The sequence below is a fragment of the Stegodyphus dumicola genome, chromosome 6 (assembly GCF_044657685.1).
Source record: "Stegodyphus dumicola isolate Sdum_Otavi_A_Nest chromosome 6, ASM4465768v1".
Lineage (NCBI taxonomy): Eukaryota > Metazoa > Arthropoda > Arachnida > Araneae > Eresidae > Stegodyphus > Stegodyphus dumicola.
The window spans coordinates 159,025,262-159,046,241 of NC_140773.1; the positions used below are offsets into that span (position 1 = coordinate 159,025,262).

At 30.2% G+C, this 20,980-nt stretch overlaps 3 protein-coding genes across 3 annotated transcripts; 2 read left to right on the forward strand and 1 right to left on the reverse strand.

Annotated features, from left to right (window-relative positions):
- Nucleotides 1-6,265: 6,265 nt before the first annotated feature.
- Nucleotides 6,266-12,311, reverse strand: LOC118192331 (uncharacterized). The gene is made up of 2 exons (XM_085819120.1): nt 12,014-12,311; nt 6,266-11,311 (listed from the first exon to the last, which is right to left on the reverse strand). Exons 1-2 carry the CDS (start codon nt 12,167-12,169, stop codon nt 10,379-10,381), a joined length of 1,089 nt encoding a protein of 362 aa, XP_085675246.1. The 5' UTR covers nt 12,170-12,311; the 3' UTR covers nt 6,266-10,378.
- Nucleotides 12,312-12,610: 299 nt separating this feature from the next.
- On the forward strand, nt 12,611-15,593 carry LOC146996890 (THAP domain-containing protein 2-like). Its single transcript, XM_085817923.1, has 5 exons — nt 12,611-12,855; nt 13,636-13,812; nt 14,515-14,577; nt 14,850-14,915; nt 15,414-15,593. The coding sequence occupies exons 1-2, from the start codon at nt 12,703-12,705 to the stop codon at nt 13,789-13,791; spliced, it is 309 nt and encodes a 102-aa protein (XP_085674049.1). The 5' UTR covers nt 12,611-12,702; the 3' UTR covers nt 13,792-13,812; nt 14,515-14,577; nt 14,850-14,915; nt 15,414-15,593.
- A 1,907-nt stretch (nt 15,594-17,500) lies between these two features.
- Nucleotides 17,501-20,534, forward strand: LOC146996891 (uncharacterized). Its single transcript, XM_085817924.1, has one exon. The coding sequence runs from the start codon at nt 17,535-17,537 to the stop codon at nt 18,999-19,001; it is 1,467 nt and encodes a 488-aa protein (XP_085674050.1). The 5' UTR covers nt 17,501-17,534; the 3' UTR covers nt 19,002-20,534.
- Nucleotides 20,535-20,980: the final 446 nt, after the last annotated feature.

The window sequence follows — 20,980 nt, forward strand, 5'->3', positions numbered from 1 at the left end:
CAAATTTTATTAAAACATACTGCAGTAATTGAATTTTTTCCATTATACATCAAACTGCTTTATATAGAATGATATTATATTAGTTTTACTTTTAAAACTAATATAATATAATTAATTCTCATTTATATGCGGAGATGTTTGAATAAATGCAAAAAACCATCTGAATAAATCTTAGCCAACACTATTCAGATAGTATTCTTGTTTTCAAGGTATATCATTTTTATTTTGTTCTTTTTTCATTAAAGGAGCTAACCTAAGAGACTTATTTCATTTACATATATCTCATTGATATTATAAATATAGCTTAAACATGTTTTATGTGCATACTCAAAGCGGGGGTGAAAAGTAAGCCTTGATTCAAAATCTGTTTTAAAGCAATAAGTAAATAAATAAAATACACTGGTTCTATTAGAACGTCAAAAAATACTGTTATGTATTCTATAAACAAATACAAATTATCACATCATACCACATAACCCTGGTACAAAAGAAGAAATGTCTGATTAGGAACATACTCTATTTATTTGGTAAAAAAGAAGAGTAAAACATATGCAACATCTCATTATGAAAAATCCTGCAAGCCATTACAATACTATAAGACATTGCTTAGTAAGGTAAACATCAGTTGATCATTCTTTCACAACAGCAATAAATGTTTCATTCAAAATTCCTAATAACATGCCAAAACAGATTCACAATTGATGCCTCATTTAAGGTCACACAAAAGTAAATCCGATTTAGCTGACTATGAGATCTTCTATTGTAGAGGACTTTCTAAGGAGAACTGGCTTGTATTCACATTATAGATGGGGAAAAACCACAAAAAAACCAACCATGCAGCCAGCCTGTTCGGAAATAGAACAGAAGATGGAACTCCCAGCATTCAGTAACTTTAACCATTCAGCTGTTGGTGGGCCTAATTATTATTCGAAGAGACAAGCAGCAATTTTTTCAGTGACAACTACTCTACTTTTTTACAGACAGAACTGAACAGCAAAAACTTCTTAAACTCTTGATTAGATTCTAGTTTACTTTCTTCCTTTTAAAAGCAGGAGATGCAAAACTTTGGCGCTGCTGCCTTTTATTTTGAAGAAGCTTCTTGAGACCAATTCCACGGGCAGTCAAATAATATTCTATTATCTTTGTTTTGATATTGCAACAGGAGGGAATATTTACCTTGCCTGCTTTCTTACAAATCATATTAACAAATTCCACATCCATAGTTACATTTCCATGTATTATTTCGTCTCGAAAATTTTGAATTATTTTTTCACACAGAAGGCACAATTTAAAAATTTCTGGAGGACATTTAAGCCCACCTAAATTTGCAAAATTAATTATGTACTGCTTATTTTCATCAATGGAAGGAGTATTTTGCTCACAAACTAAGAGAAACTGTGAGCATGAATTACAAGCATTTTTCAAAACAGAATTTATTGCAGCTCCTGCAATATAACAGACGTTATTTTCCTCACTAAGGGTGAGATTCTGTAGAGATACATCAGAAACTTCTGGTATGGTAACAGGCTCTAAAGCTTTTTTCTCCTTCAGAAATTCAAATTCATCTTTTGCATAGTTTAATAAGTAAATATCTGAATCAGTAGCATAACTGGAGTTCTTAATGTCAGATATAAACTGAGATAAACAGATAAGTTTTAATGCTTTCACAGCTTGCAAAGCACTTGGCCTCAAACCAGCTTTTCTGCGTATCTGAGAAAATACATTTTCTAGAGCATCTTGTGTCAATCTGCTCGTCAAAATAAACTGAAAATCATTCAGAAAACATGCTTCTGCTAACTGTATGGCTGATAAAGTAGAAAGAATCAAACCAGTATGTAATGGTTTCCACCCTTTACCAATTTCTATAAGCTGTATAACATTAATAAATTCAAAAAGTAACTCAATTTTTTTGCTTTTATTTGTCACAGAAATTGAGTTCTTTCTACATCTAGAGGATAGCATTTGAAACCACGGACATATAAATCTTATCCACCATGCTGTTGTAAGAGCATTAGGGCTTATCTCTTTTAAAGCTACTGCCTTCTCCAATTCCACAGCTGTTTTAATTGAAAAAAACCTCACAGCAGAAGCAACATTCATTTTATCAAAATGTGAGGGGAAGAGGTCTTCTTTGCTGAGATGATGCATAGTTTATTATTCCCCCGTTAGACCATTTTGCAATGCTTCTATGAGGAATTTTCAACATTGCTATTTGTTCATCTGAAAGAAATGTTTTCACTCCTTTCAGCAATTCCTCATGCTGTACTTGAAGGTCATGAAGTTGAATTTCAGTGCTATGCCATTTTTTTAAAACATTAATGTCATTTTTTTTTTGGTTGCTCTAAGTTCTTTCAGTAATATTTTGTTCTGGCATTGCAGAAGCGAGATCAATTCAGTCTGCTGTTTTATATTCCTTAAAAGAACATCCTGGAATAAAGAAAAAATCTATATGAATAATCATCAAAGAAGGGGGGGGGAACACAACAAACAAACAAAAAAGATCTGAAAGGTTTCAGATTTTAAATTACACCCAAAGGGGCTTTTTTTGACATTTTGTGTTTTACCTTTATTTATTAAATATCAAGTTTTTCACACTTAAACTATAAAATTCACTTCAACAGCAATACTGCAAGATAATTTTAAAATGAACATATCTTCAGAATTCCCGATTCATTGTCTCACACGCCGGAGATAAAAGTGTCTTTTCTGTACAACATTGCCATTGCTCGCTTTGAAATCCTCAAGTTTGTTAATCAAAAATTCGTTAAAGTTTTACAACATATAAAATCTATATTAAAACAAATTCCAAATTTCAAATTCGGGCTTCCAGATGTCCATATTCACAGTAGAATTAAGTCATTTAAAATTTGATGGCTCTAGGTACCGTTGTTTTATCAGAATGCGAAAAACATACATGCATTTATGCAAATTCTTCACTATATAATAGGGTGATAATATATCGTGGCAACAATTTGAAAAGTGATGCAGCCGTTTATAGTGTTTCAATACAAAACGAAAACAATAGTCCTTCAGGGACAAAGCCCCTTTGTATTAAATAGATAAAATAGACAATAAATCTATTAATTATTAATCTATTTATTATCCTTAAACAGATAATAAATCCACAAAATAAAAATGAAACTTCCAGGTCTCTTTTCCTACACTGTGGTGGGTTTTTAAATTTGACTCTATTGTTTTCAGCATTTTCTAGATTATTTTTGTTTTATTTTCTAATATTTAAAATTTATTTCACTTAAAAATAGATTTTAAAAATTTATTTCCAGCTTTTCAAGGGATCGATTATCTCCATAATCATGAGCAATTTAATAACACTAATTATCAACTTATATCACAGCCTTCACAAATGCTGATGAAATTAATTAAAATTAATTACAATTTGGTTGCAAGATGAGTCTAAAGGTTGTTTTTGCAAACAAAACTGAAATTTACATAGAGCATTTGCAACTATTGATGAAATTAATTACATTCCTTTTACCAAAAAATTACTTTATAGAACATTTTAAATGTATATAAGGAAGCAATTTAATTATACATTAGTTATCAACTTACATCAGAGCCTTCACAAATAGATGGTATTTCATTGCAAAATGAGGCTAAAGGCTGTTCTTGCAAACAAACCTGAAATGTACACAAAGAATTTGTAAATGCTGATGAAATTAATTACATTCCTTTTACCCCCCCTAAAAAAAGTTAATAGAAATGTTTTGTATAAGCAAGCAATTTAATAATACACTAATTATCTACTTACATGAGATCCTTCACAAATAGATGGCATTTTATCACAAGATGAAGTAGAAGCTTGTTCTTGCAAACAAACCTGAAATATATATATAAGAAATTTAGAAATATAGATAATATAAACTACATTCATTTTAAGAAATAATTATTTTACATAACATTTTATAATTCATAAATAGATAATAAATTGTTAACACTCAAAATTCAAAAATAATTCCATAGCACAACAGCCAGATATAGTACAGCTGTTTAGGAACCATAAGACAAACAATTTCATATTTCAGAAATCGTACAAAAATTCATCAATATATGTAAAACATATGACATTTAATAGCTGCTCAAATGAAAACATAGCATAGATTCTTTACTAGCAGCGGTTATTTAATCAGAAGGTAATGCTAAATTTTGTTGCAAACACACCTGAGATGTACTGTAATGTACACATTTGTAACCACTGGTGAAATGAAACAAAGTGCATGATTATGAAGATGGAAACATTTAAAAAAACATAGTACAGTTTACAAATAGATGTTAAAAAACTATTAAAATTTTTTAGAAGTGCAAAATGGCAATTTTTTAAAAGTGCAAAATGGCAATTTACATCAAATACTTCGGCAGCAAAATTTATTTCTCCAAAATATGAAGCTGAAGGTTGTGGCAAATGAATCTAAAAGAAATTATAATATATGAAATATGTGGAAGTGAAAGAAATTATAAACTCTGATCAGATAAAAATAAATACAAATAATCATTACCATTTTAAAAGTAACTTTCAACTTATAAAAAAGCATAAATACATTGGACTGTTCATAGCATTCATACTTCTTAAACATAAGTAAATATTACGTTAACATATTTTTAAATTTTAGAAACAGTGTTAATACTTTTTAGATAAAGTTTATAATACTAAATATTTAATAACTGTTCAAATGAAGACTTACAACAGATGGTTCAGCAACAGAAATCGCTTCAGTTGATAAAGGTAAACTGTGCAGCAAGCCACCCTGAAGATGCAAAAATTATGAAACACATATAAGTAAGGATACCTGAAAATGCTGATAAATAAAATATACTTAATGTAACTTTAATAATAAATAATATAAATAATCCTAATAAGTTTTGTAAATCTTTAAACAAAAAATAACAACATTCAGACAAGACATATAAGACATTAAAATATACATTTAAATCAATGTATTATAACTATATTATTGTATTACTCAAGATTAAAGTTATTAATTTCAATATTATTTCTTTTACTTATACATATTTCTCTCTATTTATCTGGAATACATATTTCTCCATACATATTTCTCTCTATTTATCTGGAATTTAAAATTAAGCAAAAAAGCAACTTTAGTTTAATACAAATTTTGATTTAAACTCTTTTGACTTTGAAGGCAATCAGATACAGGTTTCTTTCTTTTAGAAGCAAATTTGAAGAAACCAGACCCATGTATGACTGTCCTTGAAAAACTACAAAAACTTTATCCAAAAACTACATCAAATTGAGGTTTTATGCCTAATTTTCAATATATGATTATAACAAAATACATACTTAATTATATATATAACAGCAAAATTTTAATTTTTTAATCTAATCTTAGGGACTGTAATTACAGCTTTATCACATAATGCCTTAATTTCAATATTTTTATTCTTTTATAAAGCAATTTAGTCCATTTGTAATAAAAACATATTTTTTTATGAAAACCATAGAAATAAAAAACACATACATTACAAAAATTGGATGTAACTGAACGGTGCTTTGGTAAACCAATACCTTTTAGACGCTGTGGGGGATTAGGCCAACACCTCCTTATAGAAGGAAGCCGGGACACTGGATTGTGACGTCACGCGTAGTCGTCTATGTCGAAACCCCGAGAGAGCAACGAAACAAAACAGGCTGCGCGCTAGTGCCGTACTTAACGTTGATTTCACTATTTGATATAGATACTTGGGTGGGATTTTATTCAGAGATTCAATTATATATAATGAATAATTTAATTACTTCAAAATTTAACACAATAAAATTTGACATAAATTTAAGAATTTTTTGTTTCTTATTTCTTGACTTTAATGAATTATACTTCCTTGTAGGTTTCACAGCAGCATTTAAAAAGTTAAAAATCAGCCATACTAACTCAAAAAAGGAATTTCTGACTTTTCCCTCATAATTTAATATTGCTTTATATTTTTCTAATATTTATGAAAAAAACCCAAATTATCTGCATACAAACTATTACTTATCATTTCATTTTTCTTCCAATCAGTAATTTGTCTTTAAAAGAAAATGGTATAAAAATGCACTAAATTTTGTCTATAATATGCTATGTGTCTTGCAAGTTTCAAATAAATTAGTATATCAGAGGTTTGCTTAGCAAATAATTCAATGTGCAATTTAAAATTATTGCTTAAATCTGTAGAACCAATAATATTAGTTGTATATGTACTTAACTGTATTGTGTTAGTTATATAGCTGAACTTGAAAATAAAGATTCACAAGTGAAAAATAAAAAAATTTTATTTACAATTTTATGCAAGCAGTCAGCATAACAACACAACACCTAAGTTATAACATACAAATAAGTTAAAACCAGCTGATCTCTTTTTATCAATAAATTATTCAAACTTTCTTGTAAAAATTGAAGCAGAAATCTCATTAAGCATATTGCCATACTAAGAAATCTCATCAATTCTTATTTATTAACAGGTGTGAAAATTTCAAAACTGCTTCTATATTAATTGGGTCTCATCAGAAACAATAAGATGAGACTATGTGACCTTAATATTTAAATTTTGATACTGCAAGTTCAAGTTTCTATTCGTTAAATTTCAACCCATTTTGTCTGGCAATTACAAACACCGTTATTAACTTTTTACAACAGCCAATTAATAGTTTCAAAATGTATTACGATACTGCCATAATATGGATAAATATCGGGCAAACACTTGAGAAGACCGTCCATTACCATTTAAAACACTTCAGGTGCACAAATGATATTAAATTTTATACGATGGCTATTATTATTTATGAAGCATATAAAGATACATTCAACAGCAAATGGATGTCAGCATCACCAGTATATGTAAAAACATTTATTGATGTTGTGTAAAGGAAGTGATTATCAGTTAATGTTTCAAATATAGAAAATAATAAAAATGTTTTACCTATGCACCAGTATCCAATTTGAAAGTATCTGGTCACTACATGCAACACAATTTTGTTGTAATTTTTCCAAGCTAAAATCGTGATCTTCTAAGTTACTCGCTATCAGGCTTGTTTAATTTAAGCAAAGAATATATCAAAATGATTTGTCCAGAAAGCCACCAGTCTTAATTATGGGACACCGGTAATTTCAAAATGCACATGAAAATCACAGGTTTGTGAAATGAGTGCTCCTAATCAGAGACACCCTTTATTCAGCCAATTCCCAGAATAATAGTAGGAGTTATTACAAACCTGTTATTTTGTTGCCATGCTGAAACACATAACTGTTATCTTGATAAAGTAATTTATCATATGGTAACATGAAAATTATACTCAAATGATATAAGTAATGGCCACTTAAAGACACAACATAGACCCTTTTTTACACAACAACAAATTAAAGACAAGGAAATGAATTTTTCAATATTTTTAAGTGTAAAACAGTCAGTACATGCCCATATAAAAAATATAAATTATAATGACCCATTCTCAGTATAAAAGCAGCAGTTACCATAAACTTGTCATCTTGTAAGCATGCTGAAACACAACTTTTATCATGAGAAAGCATTTTACAGTATGTTAACACCAAATGATAACCACTTACTAAACATTAAGTGGTAGCCATTTAAATATAACCCAGATACCATTTTATGCAGCAAACACTCAACAGCACGAAAATGAATTTTTCAATATTATCATCTTTCAAGTGCTCTGAATATAAAACAGTCAGTGCATGTCCATATGAACAAAATTATAATGACCCATTCCCAGTATAATAGCAGCAGCTATTATAAACATACAATTTTCTAATCATGCTGGAAACATATAACTGTTACCTCGATAAAACATTTTACCATATGTTAACACAAAAATTATATCAAAATGATAAGAGTAGTGGCCACTTAAAACATAACCCAGACACATTTTTATGCGATGACAAATTAAAGGCAAGGAAATTCCTTCTTCAATATTTCAAGTCATAGAGTGGATATATATATAAATATATTTATATACGTTTGGTGTGGCCGATTGCAACCAAAATACGAGGTGCACATATACATGTTATAGCAGTCCTATATACAAAATTTCAACGTTCTGAGGCTACTCGTTTTTGAGTTATGTGAGATATGTACGCACGCACGAACGTACGTACATACGTTCGTACAGAAGCCACGAAAAATTCTCTTCAGAATTAATTTTAGTTTAAGTTTTTTTAAGCAGTTTTATAATTTTTTTGAAGGAAAAGAGTATTTTATTCTGTCCTTATGTACAGATATGGTGCAAAAACATCGTTAAATTGCATTCGATAGCGGTCAAAATGGATATTTTCGGTGAAATATGCTGCCTGAAACTTTTCGCGATTACAATACTTCCTTTTTGCTTCGTACAAGGAAGTAAAAAGGACATGCCTTCTTCAATATTTCAAGTCATCTAAATATAAAACAGTCAGTATATGTTCATATCAACAAAATTATAATGACCCATTACCAGTATAACAGTGGCAGTTATTATATACATATCATTCGGTAAGCATGCTGAAACATCACTTTTATCAGGAGAAAGCATTTTACCATATGTCAACACCAAACTTATACCCAAATGATAAAAGTAGTGGCCGCACTAAAACACAAACCGAGATACTTTTTTACGCGATGACAAATTAAAAAAAGGACATGCCTTCTTCAATATTTCAAGTCATCTAAATATAAAACAGTCAGTATATGTTCATATCAACAAAATTATAATGACCCATTACCAGTATAACAGTGGCAGTTATTATATACGAGTTATATAATGTACATATCATTCGGTAAGCATGCTGAAACATAACTTTTATCAGGAGAAAGCATTTTACCATATGTCAACACCAAACTTATATCCAAATGATAAAAGTAGTGGCCGCACTAAAACACAAACCGAGACACTTTTTTACGCGATGAGAAATTAAAAAAAGGACATGCCTTCTTCAATATTTCAAGTCATCTGAATGTAAAACAGTCAATATCTGTCCATATCAACAAAAGTATAATGACCCATTACCAGTATAACAGTGGCAGTTATTATATACATAACATTTTGTAAGCATTTTGAAACATATAACTGTTACTTTGATAAAGTATTTTATCATGTTAACACCAAAATTATACCCAAATGATAAAAGTAGTGGCCACATAAAAACATAACGCAGACACTTTTTTACACAACAAATTAAGGGCAAGGAAATGAATTTTTCAATATTTCAAGTCAATTATAATGATAAAGAATCTTACCATATGTTAACACTAATTTGATATCCACATTAATAATAAGGACCACTTAAAATACAACCCAGACACTTATTTACATAGATGCATAGAAATGAATTTTTCGTTACTATTACTTTTCAAGTGATCTCAAGGTTAAACAGACAGCATACATGAGTAGAAAAAAAATAATAAGGAATTCACAATAATGTGTAACAGTAACTGTTAGATGCGAAAATATTTTTTCAACAGCTAGTATGTGTTAATGCAAAATGTGTTTCCTTAGTTAGTCCACCACTAGAACAGCCTAAAAGTTTCCACTGATCTAACCACTCAAGTAACTTATTTAAATAAATATATCTAACATCATCATTTTGCACAGTTAACGGCTTTTGATACTCATTCATCTTATGGTGTCCTTTAAAGATACTTTTGACATTGACTATTGACCACCATGTAGATATAATTTTAATAAATTCAGCTGTTCTTTCGTAATTTAAAATACTATTTTCTTTACCAATAACCATTATTGCCTCTGCAAGACGACTGTCAAATATTTGTAATGCTAGCTTGACATTTTGTCTTTCCAAATTGGTTGGATACAGAGCTTTCAGAGTCAAACCATAACTATATTTTACAATTCTGCCTGCCTCTAATGAATGGAGACTTTTTATGCATGCAAATGCTGCTGTTTCGACCTTGGAAAAATTTTCAAAATTTGGATAAAATAAACATTTCCCAGAAGTTTTTTGATTTATCCAGTTGTTCCTGACACACTTCAAGATGTGCACTGAGTCAATAACAAAAAATAGTGGCCGAGATAAGTCTGCAGGGTTTTTATACACAATACTAATTTTTGGAGGCATACAAAATAATGACATGGCTTTTTTATTTATTGAATTATTGTCAGAGACAACTGCCACAATTCTATAACCTATATTTTCTAAACCAATTATAATTTTCTTAAGATATTGATACAGATCCTCAGCATTTAATGATTTAACTGGTAATATATGTGCCACATCCTTGAAAGGTGATAATAAGCTACGTATCATAAAAACATAAGCACTTGTAGCAGCTTTTTCACAGTTGTAGGCCATGCCACACAAATTTCCTCCTTTAAAATCGAAACATGAATTTAAATGCACTTCATCCATCATAATAATTACAGTTTTATCATTTTCTTGTAAATCCTGCATCTTTGTTTAACATATCCTAAAAAGTCATCATTAAATTGCTCAGTAATAGGATTAAGAGAAAACGTTGAACAAATTCTACGAATAGTACGTGGATGGGGAATAGAAATGTAACCTGAATGTCGTAAAAACTTGTATGCATGCGGTGAGATCGAGTTTAACAAACTGCAAAAAATAAGTAAATCTGGAGTATATCGATACTTCTCTTTCTTTACATTTAGTTTATTTACTTGCTCTGAAAGGAAGTTCAGTTCAGTTTCTTTTTCAGGTAACACTCTTTTCAATTCTGAAAGCATATCATCCACAATTTGTATAGAATTCTTAATATATTCTTCATTTTGTAAGTTATGAGACAGACTTTCAACTTCCTTTAGTACTTCTAGAAACATATTTACATTACTAATTTTTAGAGGGAAAACAAATTTACCAATAGATTTTATAGCGATGTTTTTAATATAAACACATACTGTTAAATCCTCATTTATTACTACCGATTTCTGAATTTCTGGAGCTGGGTCACTTAAAATATCAAGTAACATAGTTGAATTTTCAGTATGTACAGCTGTCCAAAATGTTTCTAAAATCTGATGTTCTAGGCAATTATTGAATTCAATTAAACTTTCAAATGATCGTTCATTATCATACCGTTCTTTCATTTTCAAACTTTCTTCTATCGCTTTCTCCAGGTATTTCTCTTCTAAACGAGCTTTCTTCTTTTCTGGTGACATTCTTGATACAGAATTTGATGACATGTAGGATGGGCCATCAGGGAACTGAGAAGGTATGCATCCTTTTTTCAAACGTGGCCTAGAAATTGGGGCTTTAATTAACTTTGCTGATTTCTCATCATACATTTCGATTTCTCGTATTATTTCATCTGATCGAAAATGTAATTCACATACCTATAAAAGAAAATATTCAAAAATCAACTTGTTGTGAGTACAAAAGTTAGATGCATGTTAATATTTAGTAACAGAAGTCAATAAGCCCTATGATTTAAATAAATAATTTGATACAGAAATACGAATTAAAAAACCAGTAATATCATTTCAATTACATGTATAATTTAAGTAATTTGTAAAATCTGGAATGCTCATCATAATGATTACAGCTTTATTTACATTTAAAGAAAATTATATATTTGAGATAATTGTTTACAACAAACACTGGTTACCAAATACAAATAATTACCTTAAATACATCATACCAAACTTTCATATATCATTACAAAAATTTTAAAATGAAACCTATTATGATTACTTAGTAGTTCCTTGTCATATAAATTATGATAAATTTGGAATAACTACAGAATCTGCCTGCACAGTATACTAGAAAGCATTTACAAATTATTGGCATTTATGTAACTACTAAATTTAGAATTATTCCTGTTATATGGAACTTTATTTCATTCATAAAACTTTGAAGGAAAATATTTTTTTGAAATGATTAAAACAGGCAAGATTAAAATCTTTCAAACATAAAACTTCTTACCCACAGATCAAAATCTAATATCGTAAGCATAAACATCACATACCTATCAATAAAAGTAATAAAAAAAAATGTAAAGATACAAAACATAAAAAATGCAGTAAAATTGAACTTACTCTGGTATGTTTAGTAGGTTGAAAGCCATCTTTTCTTCGTAGACTCCTTATCCATTTCATCCGGAGTTCAGTCTCATTTGGAAACTTGAATACAGCCACTTTTGGTCCGTTTTTATAATTACCACGACATGTGGCTACAGCACATTTATGAGGCATCGTATGAAATTATAAAAGCACGAGACAATATAAAAACTCTGTCGCTAACGCAAATAACCGCTCCACGTTCGTCGCTCTTGGCTCAACTACGGGGCTTTGATTTTGTTTGAAGGAGCGAGGTGAGTCAGAGACGACTACCTGTGACGTCAGAGCTTTCCCTCGCTTCAGTGTCCCGGCTTCCTTCTATAAGGAGGTGTTGGTCAGAGACGACTACCTGTGACGTCAGAGCTTTCCCTCGCTTCAGTGTCCCGGCTGCATGTTCCTAAAACGTACTCGCTGTACCTCCTGCTGTGAGAGCTGCTTCGCTGCTATTGGTTAGAAGAATTTAGACGTAACATAGAGCTTTCGACGTCATTTGTTTTGTCACGTGGTAAAGCTTCTCGTACTCCAGCCATACTTGTTCGGATTAAGGCTACTATAAAGGGGAGCTGAATCATCATCCATTTTGAAGCTAACTTGTTGGTATTCGCTATTGGATTAGCACTGGTTTCTTGACATATTTGTGGATCGATTCCGACCTAATTTTCAGAAAAATGGGTGGTTGTGCTGCACCAAATTGTTCGAATCAGTCTAAAAATAACTTTAGGATGTTTCGTTTCCCTAGAAATGAAGAAAGACGAAGAAAATGGATAGTTAATTCTCGTCGAGATCAATGGATCCCGGGCCCAGGAGCGTATCTTTGTGAGGTAAGTTCAGCTTCGTATTTTTCCATAGAATGTTAGAAAAATTACTCTTCTTGGTACTTTAAAATATTTATTTTCATTTAACTGTCACTTATTGACGATCAACTGATTTTATAAGTACAAAATCAACTGCGGAATGTGTATGTGTTTGTGCAGTAAAATATCGTTGTTTCATGTTGTTTCTTTTGTTATCGTGAAAAGTTTATACCGTTTGTAAAATTTATATCATACATTTCATGTAAACTTTGTGCTCAGTTAGAAATGTGATGTGCCTTTTTCTTTCTTTAATTTTACTGTACGATTGGTGATTTAAAGTAGCATTCTATGTTTTGATTCTGATGTATTGTCGCCAAATCGGATAGTTGGCGCCAATGTTAAAAACTGGATGGTATGATCCAAATAATAAATGATTTTGTTTTTTCTTTATAGAAAGATAAATATATTCTGTATTTTTAGACATTTTTAAGAAGTTAAATATTAATTTAAATATTCGATGAATCGTTTTGATCCCATTATTATCCTTTATTGTAGTAGCAAATCTTAATGTTGTATTTTTAACTATAGGTACTTTAAATTTATTTTTAGTGTGTGAGCAGGAAATATGTTTTAAGTAGTTTTACAAACATGATTACTTTTTAAAAATTTTGTTCTATTTTCATAAAAAAATTTTAATTTATCAGAAAATTACATTCTTAAATTATTATAATATATGTAACTGTAATTTAATACTAGTGCTTTTGATTTTAATGTTAAATTTCATGCATGCTTTTGTTAAATATGCAGGTACATTTTGAAGAAAATCAATTTGAATGCTCTAGGCAAGATGGGCGTAAAAAACTCAAGCCCAATGCTGTGCCAACTCTTTTCAATGTGCCTAATCCCCCACAACTGTTGACCCCACAGCGTCTAAAAGGCATTGGTTTACCAAAGCACCGTTAAGTTACATCCAATTTTTGTAATGTATGTGTTTTTTATTTCTATGGTTTTCATAAAAAAATATGTTTTTATTACAAATGGACTAAATTGCTTTATAAAAGAATAAAAATATTGAAATTAAGGCATTATGTGATAAAGCTGTAATTACAGTCCCTAAGATTAGATTAAAAAATTAAAATTTTGCTGTTGTTATATATATAATTAAGTATGTACTTTGTTATTATAATCATATATTGAAAATTAAGCATAAAACCTCAATTTGATGTAGTTTTTGGATAAAGTTTTTGTAGTTTTTCGAGGACGGTCATACATGGGGCTGGTTTCTTCAAATTTGCTCCTAAAAGAAAGAAACCGGTATCTGATTGCCTTCAAAGTCAAAAGAGTTTAAATCAAAATTTGTATTAAAATAAAGTTGCTTTTTTGCTTAATTTTAAATTCCAGATAAATAGAGAGAAATATGTATGGAGTAAGTAGAAGAAATAATATTGAAAATAATAATTTTAATCTTGAGTAATACAATAATATAGTTATAATATATTGATTTAAATGTATATTTTAATGTCTTATATGTCTTGTCTGAATGTTGTTATTTTTTGTTTAAAGATTTACAAAACTTATTAGGATTATTTATATTATTTATTATTAAAATTACATTAAGTATATTTTATTTATCAGCATTTTCAGGTATCCTTACTTATATGTGTTTCATAATTTTTGCATCTTCAGGGTGGCTTGCTGCACGGTTTACCTTTATCAACTGAAGCGATTTCTGTTGCTGAACCATCTGTTGTAAGTCTTCATTTGAACAGTTATTAAATATTTAGTATTATAAACTTTTTCTAAAAAGTATTAACACTGTTTCTAAAATTAAAAAATATATTAACGTAATATTTACTTATGTTTAAGAAGTATGAATGCTATGAACTGTCCAATGTATTTATGCTTTTTTATAAGTTGAGTTACTTTGAAAATGGTAATGATTATTTGTATTTATTTTTATCCGATCAGAGTTTATAATTTCTTTCACTTCCACATATTTCATATATTACAATTTCTTTTAGGTTCATTTGCCACAACCTTCAGCTTCATATTTTGGAGAAATAAATTTTGCTGCCGAAGTATCTGATGTAAATTGCCATTTTGCACTTCTAAAAAATTTTAATAGTTTTTTAACATCTATTCGTAAACTGTACTATGTTTTTTTTAATGTTTCCATCTTCATAATCATGCACTTTATTTCATTTCACCAGTGGTTGCAAATGTGTACATTACAGTACATCTCAGGTGTGTTTGCAACAACATTTAGCATTACCTTCTGATGAAATAACAGCTGCTAGTAAAGAATCTATTCTATGTTTTCATTTGAGCAGCTATTAAATGTCATATGTTTTACATATATTAATGAATTTTTATACGATTTCTGAAATATGAAATTGTTTGTCTTATGGTTGCTAAACAGCTGTACTATATCTGGCTGTTGTGCTATGGAATTATTTTTGAATTTTGAGTGTTAACAATTTATTATCTATTTATGAATTATAAAATGTTATGTAAAATAATTATTTCTTAAAATGAATGTAGTTTATATTATCTGTATTTCTAAATTTCTTATATATATATTTCAGGTTTGTTTGCAAGAACAAGCTTCAACTTCATCTTGTGATAAAATGCCATCTATTTGTGAAGGATCTCATGTAAGATAATTAGTGTATTATTAAATTGCTTGCTTATACAAAACGTTTCTATTAACTTTTTGGGGGGGGGTAAAAGGAATGTAATTAATTTCATCAGCATTTACAAATTCTTTGTGTACATTTCAGGTTTGTTTGCAAGAACAGCCTTTAGCCTCATTTTGCAATGAAATACCATCTATTTGTGAAGGCTCTGATGTAAGTTGATAACTAATGTATAATTAAATTACTTCCATATATGCATTTAAAATGTTCTATAAAGTAATTTTTTGGTAAAAGGAATGTAATTAATTTCATCAATAGTTGCAAATTCTCTATGTAAATTTCAGTTTTGTTTGCAAAAACAACCTTTAGATTCATCTTGCAACCAAATTGTAATTAATTTTAATTAATTTCATCAGCATTTGTGAAGGCTGTGATATAAGTTGATAATTTGTGTTATTAAATTGCTCATGATTATGGAGATAATCGATCCCTTGAAAAGCTGGAAATAAATTTTAAAAATCTATTTTTAAGTGAAATAAATTTTAAATATTAGAAAATAAAACAAAAATAATCTAGAAAATGCTGAAAACAATAGAGTCAAATTTAAAAACCCACCACAGTATAGGAAAAGAGACATGGAACTTGCATTTTTATTTTGTGGATTTATTATCTGTTTAAGTTTGACATTTAATCCAAAGGGGCTTTGTCCCTGAAGGACTATTGTTTTCGTTTTGTATTGAAACACTATAAACGGCTGCATCACTTTTCAAATTGTTGCCACCAAATATTATCCCCCTGTACTATATTTAAAGAAATTATATAATGAAGACTCATAAATGCATGTATGTTTTTTGCATTCTGATAAAACAACGGTACCTAGAGCCATCAAATTTTGAATGACTTAATTCTACTGTGAATATGGACATCTGGAAGACCAAATTTGAAATTCGGAATTTCTTTTAATATATATTTTATATGTTGTAAAACTTTAACGAATTTTTGATTAACAAACTTGAGTATTTCAAAGCGAGCAATGGCAATGTTGTACAGAAAAGACACTTTTATCTCCAGCGTGTGAGACAATGAATCGGGAATTCTGAAGATATGTTCATTTTAAAATTATCATGCAATATTGCTGTTGAATTGAATTTTATAGTTTAAGTTTGAAAAACTTGATATTTAATAAATAAAGGTAAAACACAAAATGTTAAAAAAAGGCCCCTTTGGGTGTAATTTAAAATCTGAAACCTTTCAGATCTTTTTTGTTTGTTTGTTGTGTTCCCCCCCTTCTTTGATGATTATTCATATAGATTTTTTCTTTATTCCAGGATGTTCTTTTAAGGAATTTTATAAAACAGCAGACTGAATTGATCTCGCTTCTGCAATGTGAGAACAAAATATTACTGAAAGAACTTACAGCAACCAAAAAAAAAATGAAATTAATGTTTTAAAAAAATAGCATAGCACTGAAATTCAACTTCATGACCTTCAAGTACAGCATGAGGAATTGCTGAAAGGAGTGAAAACATTTCTTTCAGATGAACAAATAGCAATGTTGAAAATTCCTCGTAGAAGCATTGCAAAATGGTCTAACGAGGGAATAATAAAAGGCCTCAAAGTTAGATTTGCCTTGGGCAAGCATGGTTATAATTACTTGCACAGAATAGGTTTTCCGTGCCTTCATACAGCACTTTAAATAAAAGACTTCAAGGTCTTGAAATGAATTTTGGTGTCATCAGTGAGATGATTGAACCTTTGAAAATTAAAGGAGAAAAAATGAATGCTAGTGATAAAGACTGTATTTTATCATTGGATGAAATGGAGATTTCTGGCAATCCTGATTTTGATATTTCAAAACGTAAATTTATTGGTAAATGTACATTAAGAAATCAAAAGGGTACAGAAAATCACTATTTAGTTATTTTACTAAGAGGTTTGAAGCTGAAATGGAAGCAAGTGTTTGCCCATGAGATAACTGGACAGGTAACAGGATGCCAGCTCAAACAACTTGTCAATGTTATCGAAGCTGTCAATTCTGTTGGATTTAATGTTGCTGGTATTATTAGCGATATGGCAGCAGTAAATAGAAGCCTGTGGAATTCTTTGGGAATATCTGTTTCTCGAAACCAAAGAAATAATTTCACTACTGAAATTAAGGGCAAAATTATTTATGTATTTGCAGATGTGCCACATCTTTTAAAAAATCTCTGGTCTGCAACTCTTAATCATAGTATAAAACTGCCCAGTTATGTTTGCAATAAAGAAAATTTGGTTACTTTGCATGTATCTGCAGGATTTATAAAAGATATCTGGATTACTGAAACAAACCAAAATTGTGGTTTGAGAACTATGCATCATCTCAGCAAAGAAGACCTCTTCCCCTCACATTTTGATAAAATGAATGTTGCTTCTGCTGTGAGGTTTTTTTCAATTAAAACAGCTGTGGAATTGGAGAAGGCAGTAGCTTTAAAAGAGATAAGCCCTAATGCTCTTACAACAGCATGGTGGATAAGATTTATATGTCAGTGGTTTCAAATGCTATCCTCTAGATGTAGAAAGAACTCAATTTCTGTGACAAATAAAAGCAAAAAAATTGAGTTACTTTTTGAATTTATTAATGTTATACAGCTTATAGAAATTGGTAAAGGGTGGAAACCATTACATACTGGTTTGATTTTTTCTACTTTATCAGCCATACAGTTAGCAGAAGCATGTTTTCTGAATGATTTTCAGTTTATTTTGACGAGCAGATTGACACAAGATGCTCTAGAAAATGTATTTTCTCAGATACGCAGAAAAGCTGGTTTGAGGCCAAGTGCTTTGCAAGCTGTGAAAGCATTAAAACTTATCTGTTTATCTCAGTTTATATCTGACATTAAGAACTCCAGTTATGCTACTGATTCAGATATTTACTTATTAAACTATGTGAAAGATGAATTTGAATTTCTGAAGGAGAAAAAAGCTTTAGAGCCTGTTACCATACCAGAAGTTTCTGATGTATCTCTACAGAATCTCACCCTTAGTGAGGAAAATAACGTCTGTTATATTGCAGGAGCTGCAATAAATTCTGTTTTGAAAAATGCTTGTAATTCATGCTCACGATTTCTCTTAGTTTGTGAGCAAAATACTCCTTCCATTGATGAAAATAAGCAGTACATAATTAATTTTGCAAATTTAGGTGGGCTTAAATGTCCTTCTCCAGAAATTTTTAAATTGTGCCTTCTGTGTGAAAAAATAATTCAAAATTTTTTAGACGAAATAATACATGGAAATGTAACTATGGATGTGGAATTTGTTAATATGATTTGTAAGAAAGCAGGCGAGGTAAATATTCCCTCCTGTTGCAATATCAAAACAAAGATAATAAAATATTATTTGACTGCCCGTGGAATTGGTCTCAAGAAGCTTCTTCAAAATAAAAGGCAGCAGCGGCAAAGTTTTGCATCTCCTGCTTTTAAAAGGAAGAAAGTAAACGAATCTAATCAAGAGTTTAAGAAGTTTTTGCTGTTCAGTTCTGTCTGTAAAAACGTAGAGTAGTTGTCACTGAAAAATTGCTGTTTGTCTCTTCGAATAATAATTAGGCCCACCAACAGCTGAATGGTTAAAGTTACTGAATGCTGGGAGTTCCATCTTCTGTTCTATTTCCGAACAGGCTGCCTGCATGGTTGGTTTTTTTTTTTTTTTTTTGTGGTTTTTCCCCATGTGTAATGTGAATACAAGCCAGTTCTCCTTAGAAAGTCCTCTACAATAGAAGATCTCATAGTCAGCTAAATCGGATTTACTTTTGTGTGACCTTAAATGAGGCATCAATTGTGAATCTGTTTTGGCATGTTATTAGGAATTTTAAATGAAACATTTATTCCTGTTGTGAAAGAATGATCAACTGATGTTTACCTTACTAATTAATGTCTTATAGTATTGTAATGGCTTGCAGGATTTTTCATAATGGGATGTTGCATATGTTTTACTCTTCTTTTTTACCAAATAAATAGAGTATGTTCCTAATCAGACATTTCTTCTTTTGTACCAGGGTTATATAGTATGATGTGATAATTTGGATTTGTTTATAGAATACATAACAGTATTTTTTGACATTCTAATAGAACCAGTGTATTTTATTTATTTACTTATTGCTTTAAAACAGATTTTGAATCAAGGCTTACTTCCCACCCCCTTTGGGTATGCACATAAAACATGTTTAAGCTATATTTATAATATATCAATGAGATACAGTGGATGGACAAAAATATGGAAACACCTTGTGAAATGCATGTTTGAAAAGAAAGATTGATTTTAATGAAATGTAGGTGGCGCTGGCGTTTTTGACTACTGACGCCACCTATACAACTTCGTAAATGTGCTAAACAGTTCAGTTGTTGTCGGAGTACTGTTATATGAGGTTGTCATTGCATTATGTCAGAGTTAACAGACTTCGAACGTGGGCAAATTGTTGGAGCACGTATGGTAGATGCTTCCGTAAGCAAGGTAGCCGAGGTGTTTAGTGTTTCAAGAGGTACTGTATCGAAGATTTATTCCGTATATTTGAAAAGCGGAAAAACATCATCTGCTAAATCACAGGGCAGACGAAGGTGTGTCCTGAGCGATCGTGACAGACGATCATTAAGAGCAATTGTGACGAAAAATAAGAAGACCACAGCTGCAAAAGTTACTGCTGAAATGAATGTTGTGTTACCGAACCCTGTGAGTACCAAAACAATTAGAAGGGAGCTTCATAAACAGGGAATTGCTGGCCGTGCTGAAATTGAGAAGCCACTCATCAGTGACGCTAATGCCCGTTACAGGAAAAGGTGGTGTTTAAATCATAAAGCCTGGACTATAGAGCAGTGGAAGTGAATAATATGGTCTGACGAGTCTTCTTTCACATTGTTTCCCACTTCTAGCTGAGTTTACGTCTGGAGAACGCCATCTCAAGCCTATAATACAGACTGTTTGTTGCCAAGAGTGAAACATGGCGGGGGTTCTGTTCTGGTTTGGGCAGCCATATCGTGGTTCTCTGCTAGCCCCAAATGAACTGTGTCAGGGACATGGTTTTTTGCATTTATTCAAACATCTCCGCATATAAATGAGAATTAATTATATTATATTAGTTTTAAAAGTAAAACTAATATAATATCCTTCTATATAAAGCTGTTTGATGTATAATGGAAAAAATTCAATTACTGCAGTATGTTTTAATAAAATTTGAATATAATAGACTGAATTGCACTACATTAGAACAAAAAGCAAAACATTTTTATTTATTTATCTTTATTTTCACTATATGTGTTTGTCATATGTTTGTTACTAGAGGACTTATTTTATAGATTTGAAGCTAAATAATATTTTTATGTTTTTACTTATGCAAATTAATTAATAAAAGAACTGTGATTTAAGTATTGTCTTTGCTGTGATATAGATTGAATCTTATTATGTTATGGAATTATCATTTAAATATTCAGATACGTGTAATATTAAGAGCATATGTATGTAAGTATAATTTTTCCAAGTATAATAAA

Bases quoted from the DNA above. Each gene is read 5' to 3' on its own strand.
- LOC118192331 (XM_085819120.1), bottom strand. From the start codon at position 12,169: ATGCCTCATAAATGTGCTGTAGCCACATGTCGTGGTAATTATAAAAAC. The intron at 11,312-12,013 runs GTAAGTTCAATT...TTTCTTTTATAG, and splicing joins AACCTACTAAACATACCAGA to GTATGTGAATTACATTTTCG.
- LOC146996891 (XM_085817924.1), top strand. From the start codon at position 17,535: ATGGCAGCAGTAAATAGAAGCCTGTGGAATTCTTTGGGAATATCTGTT.
- LOC146996890 (XM_085817923.1), top strand. From the start codon at position 12,703: ATGGGTGGTTGTGCTGCACCAAATTGTTCGAATCAGTCTAAAAATAAC. The intron at 12,856-13,635 runs GTAAGTTCAGCT...TTAAATATGCAG, and splicing joins CAGGAGCGTATCTTTGTGAG to GTACATTTTGAAGAAAATCA.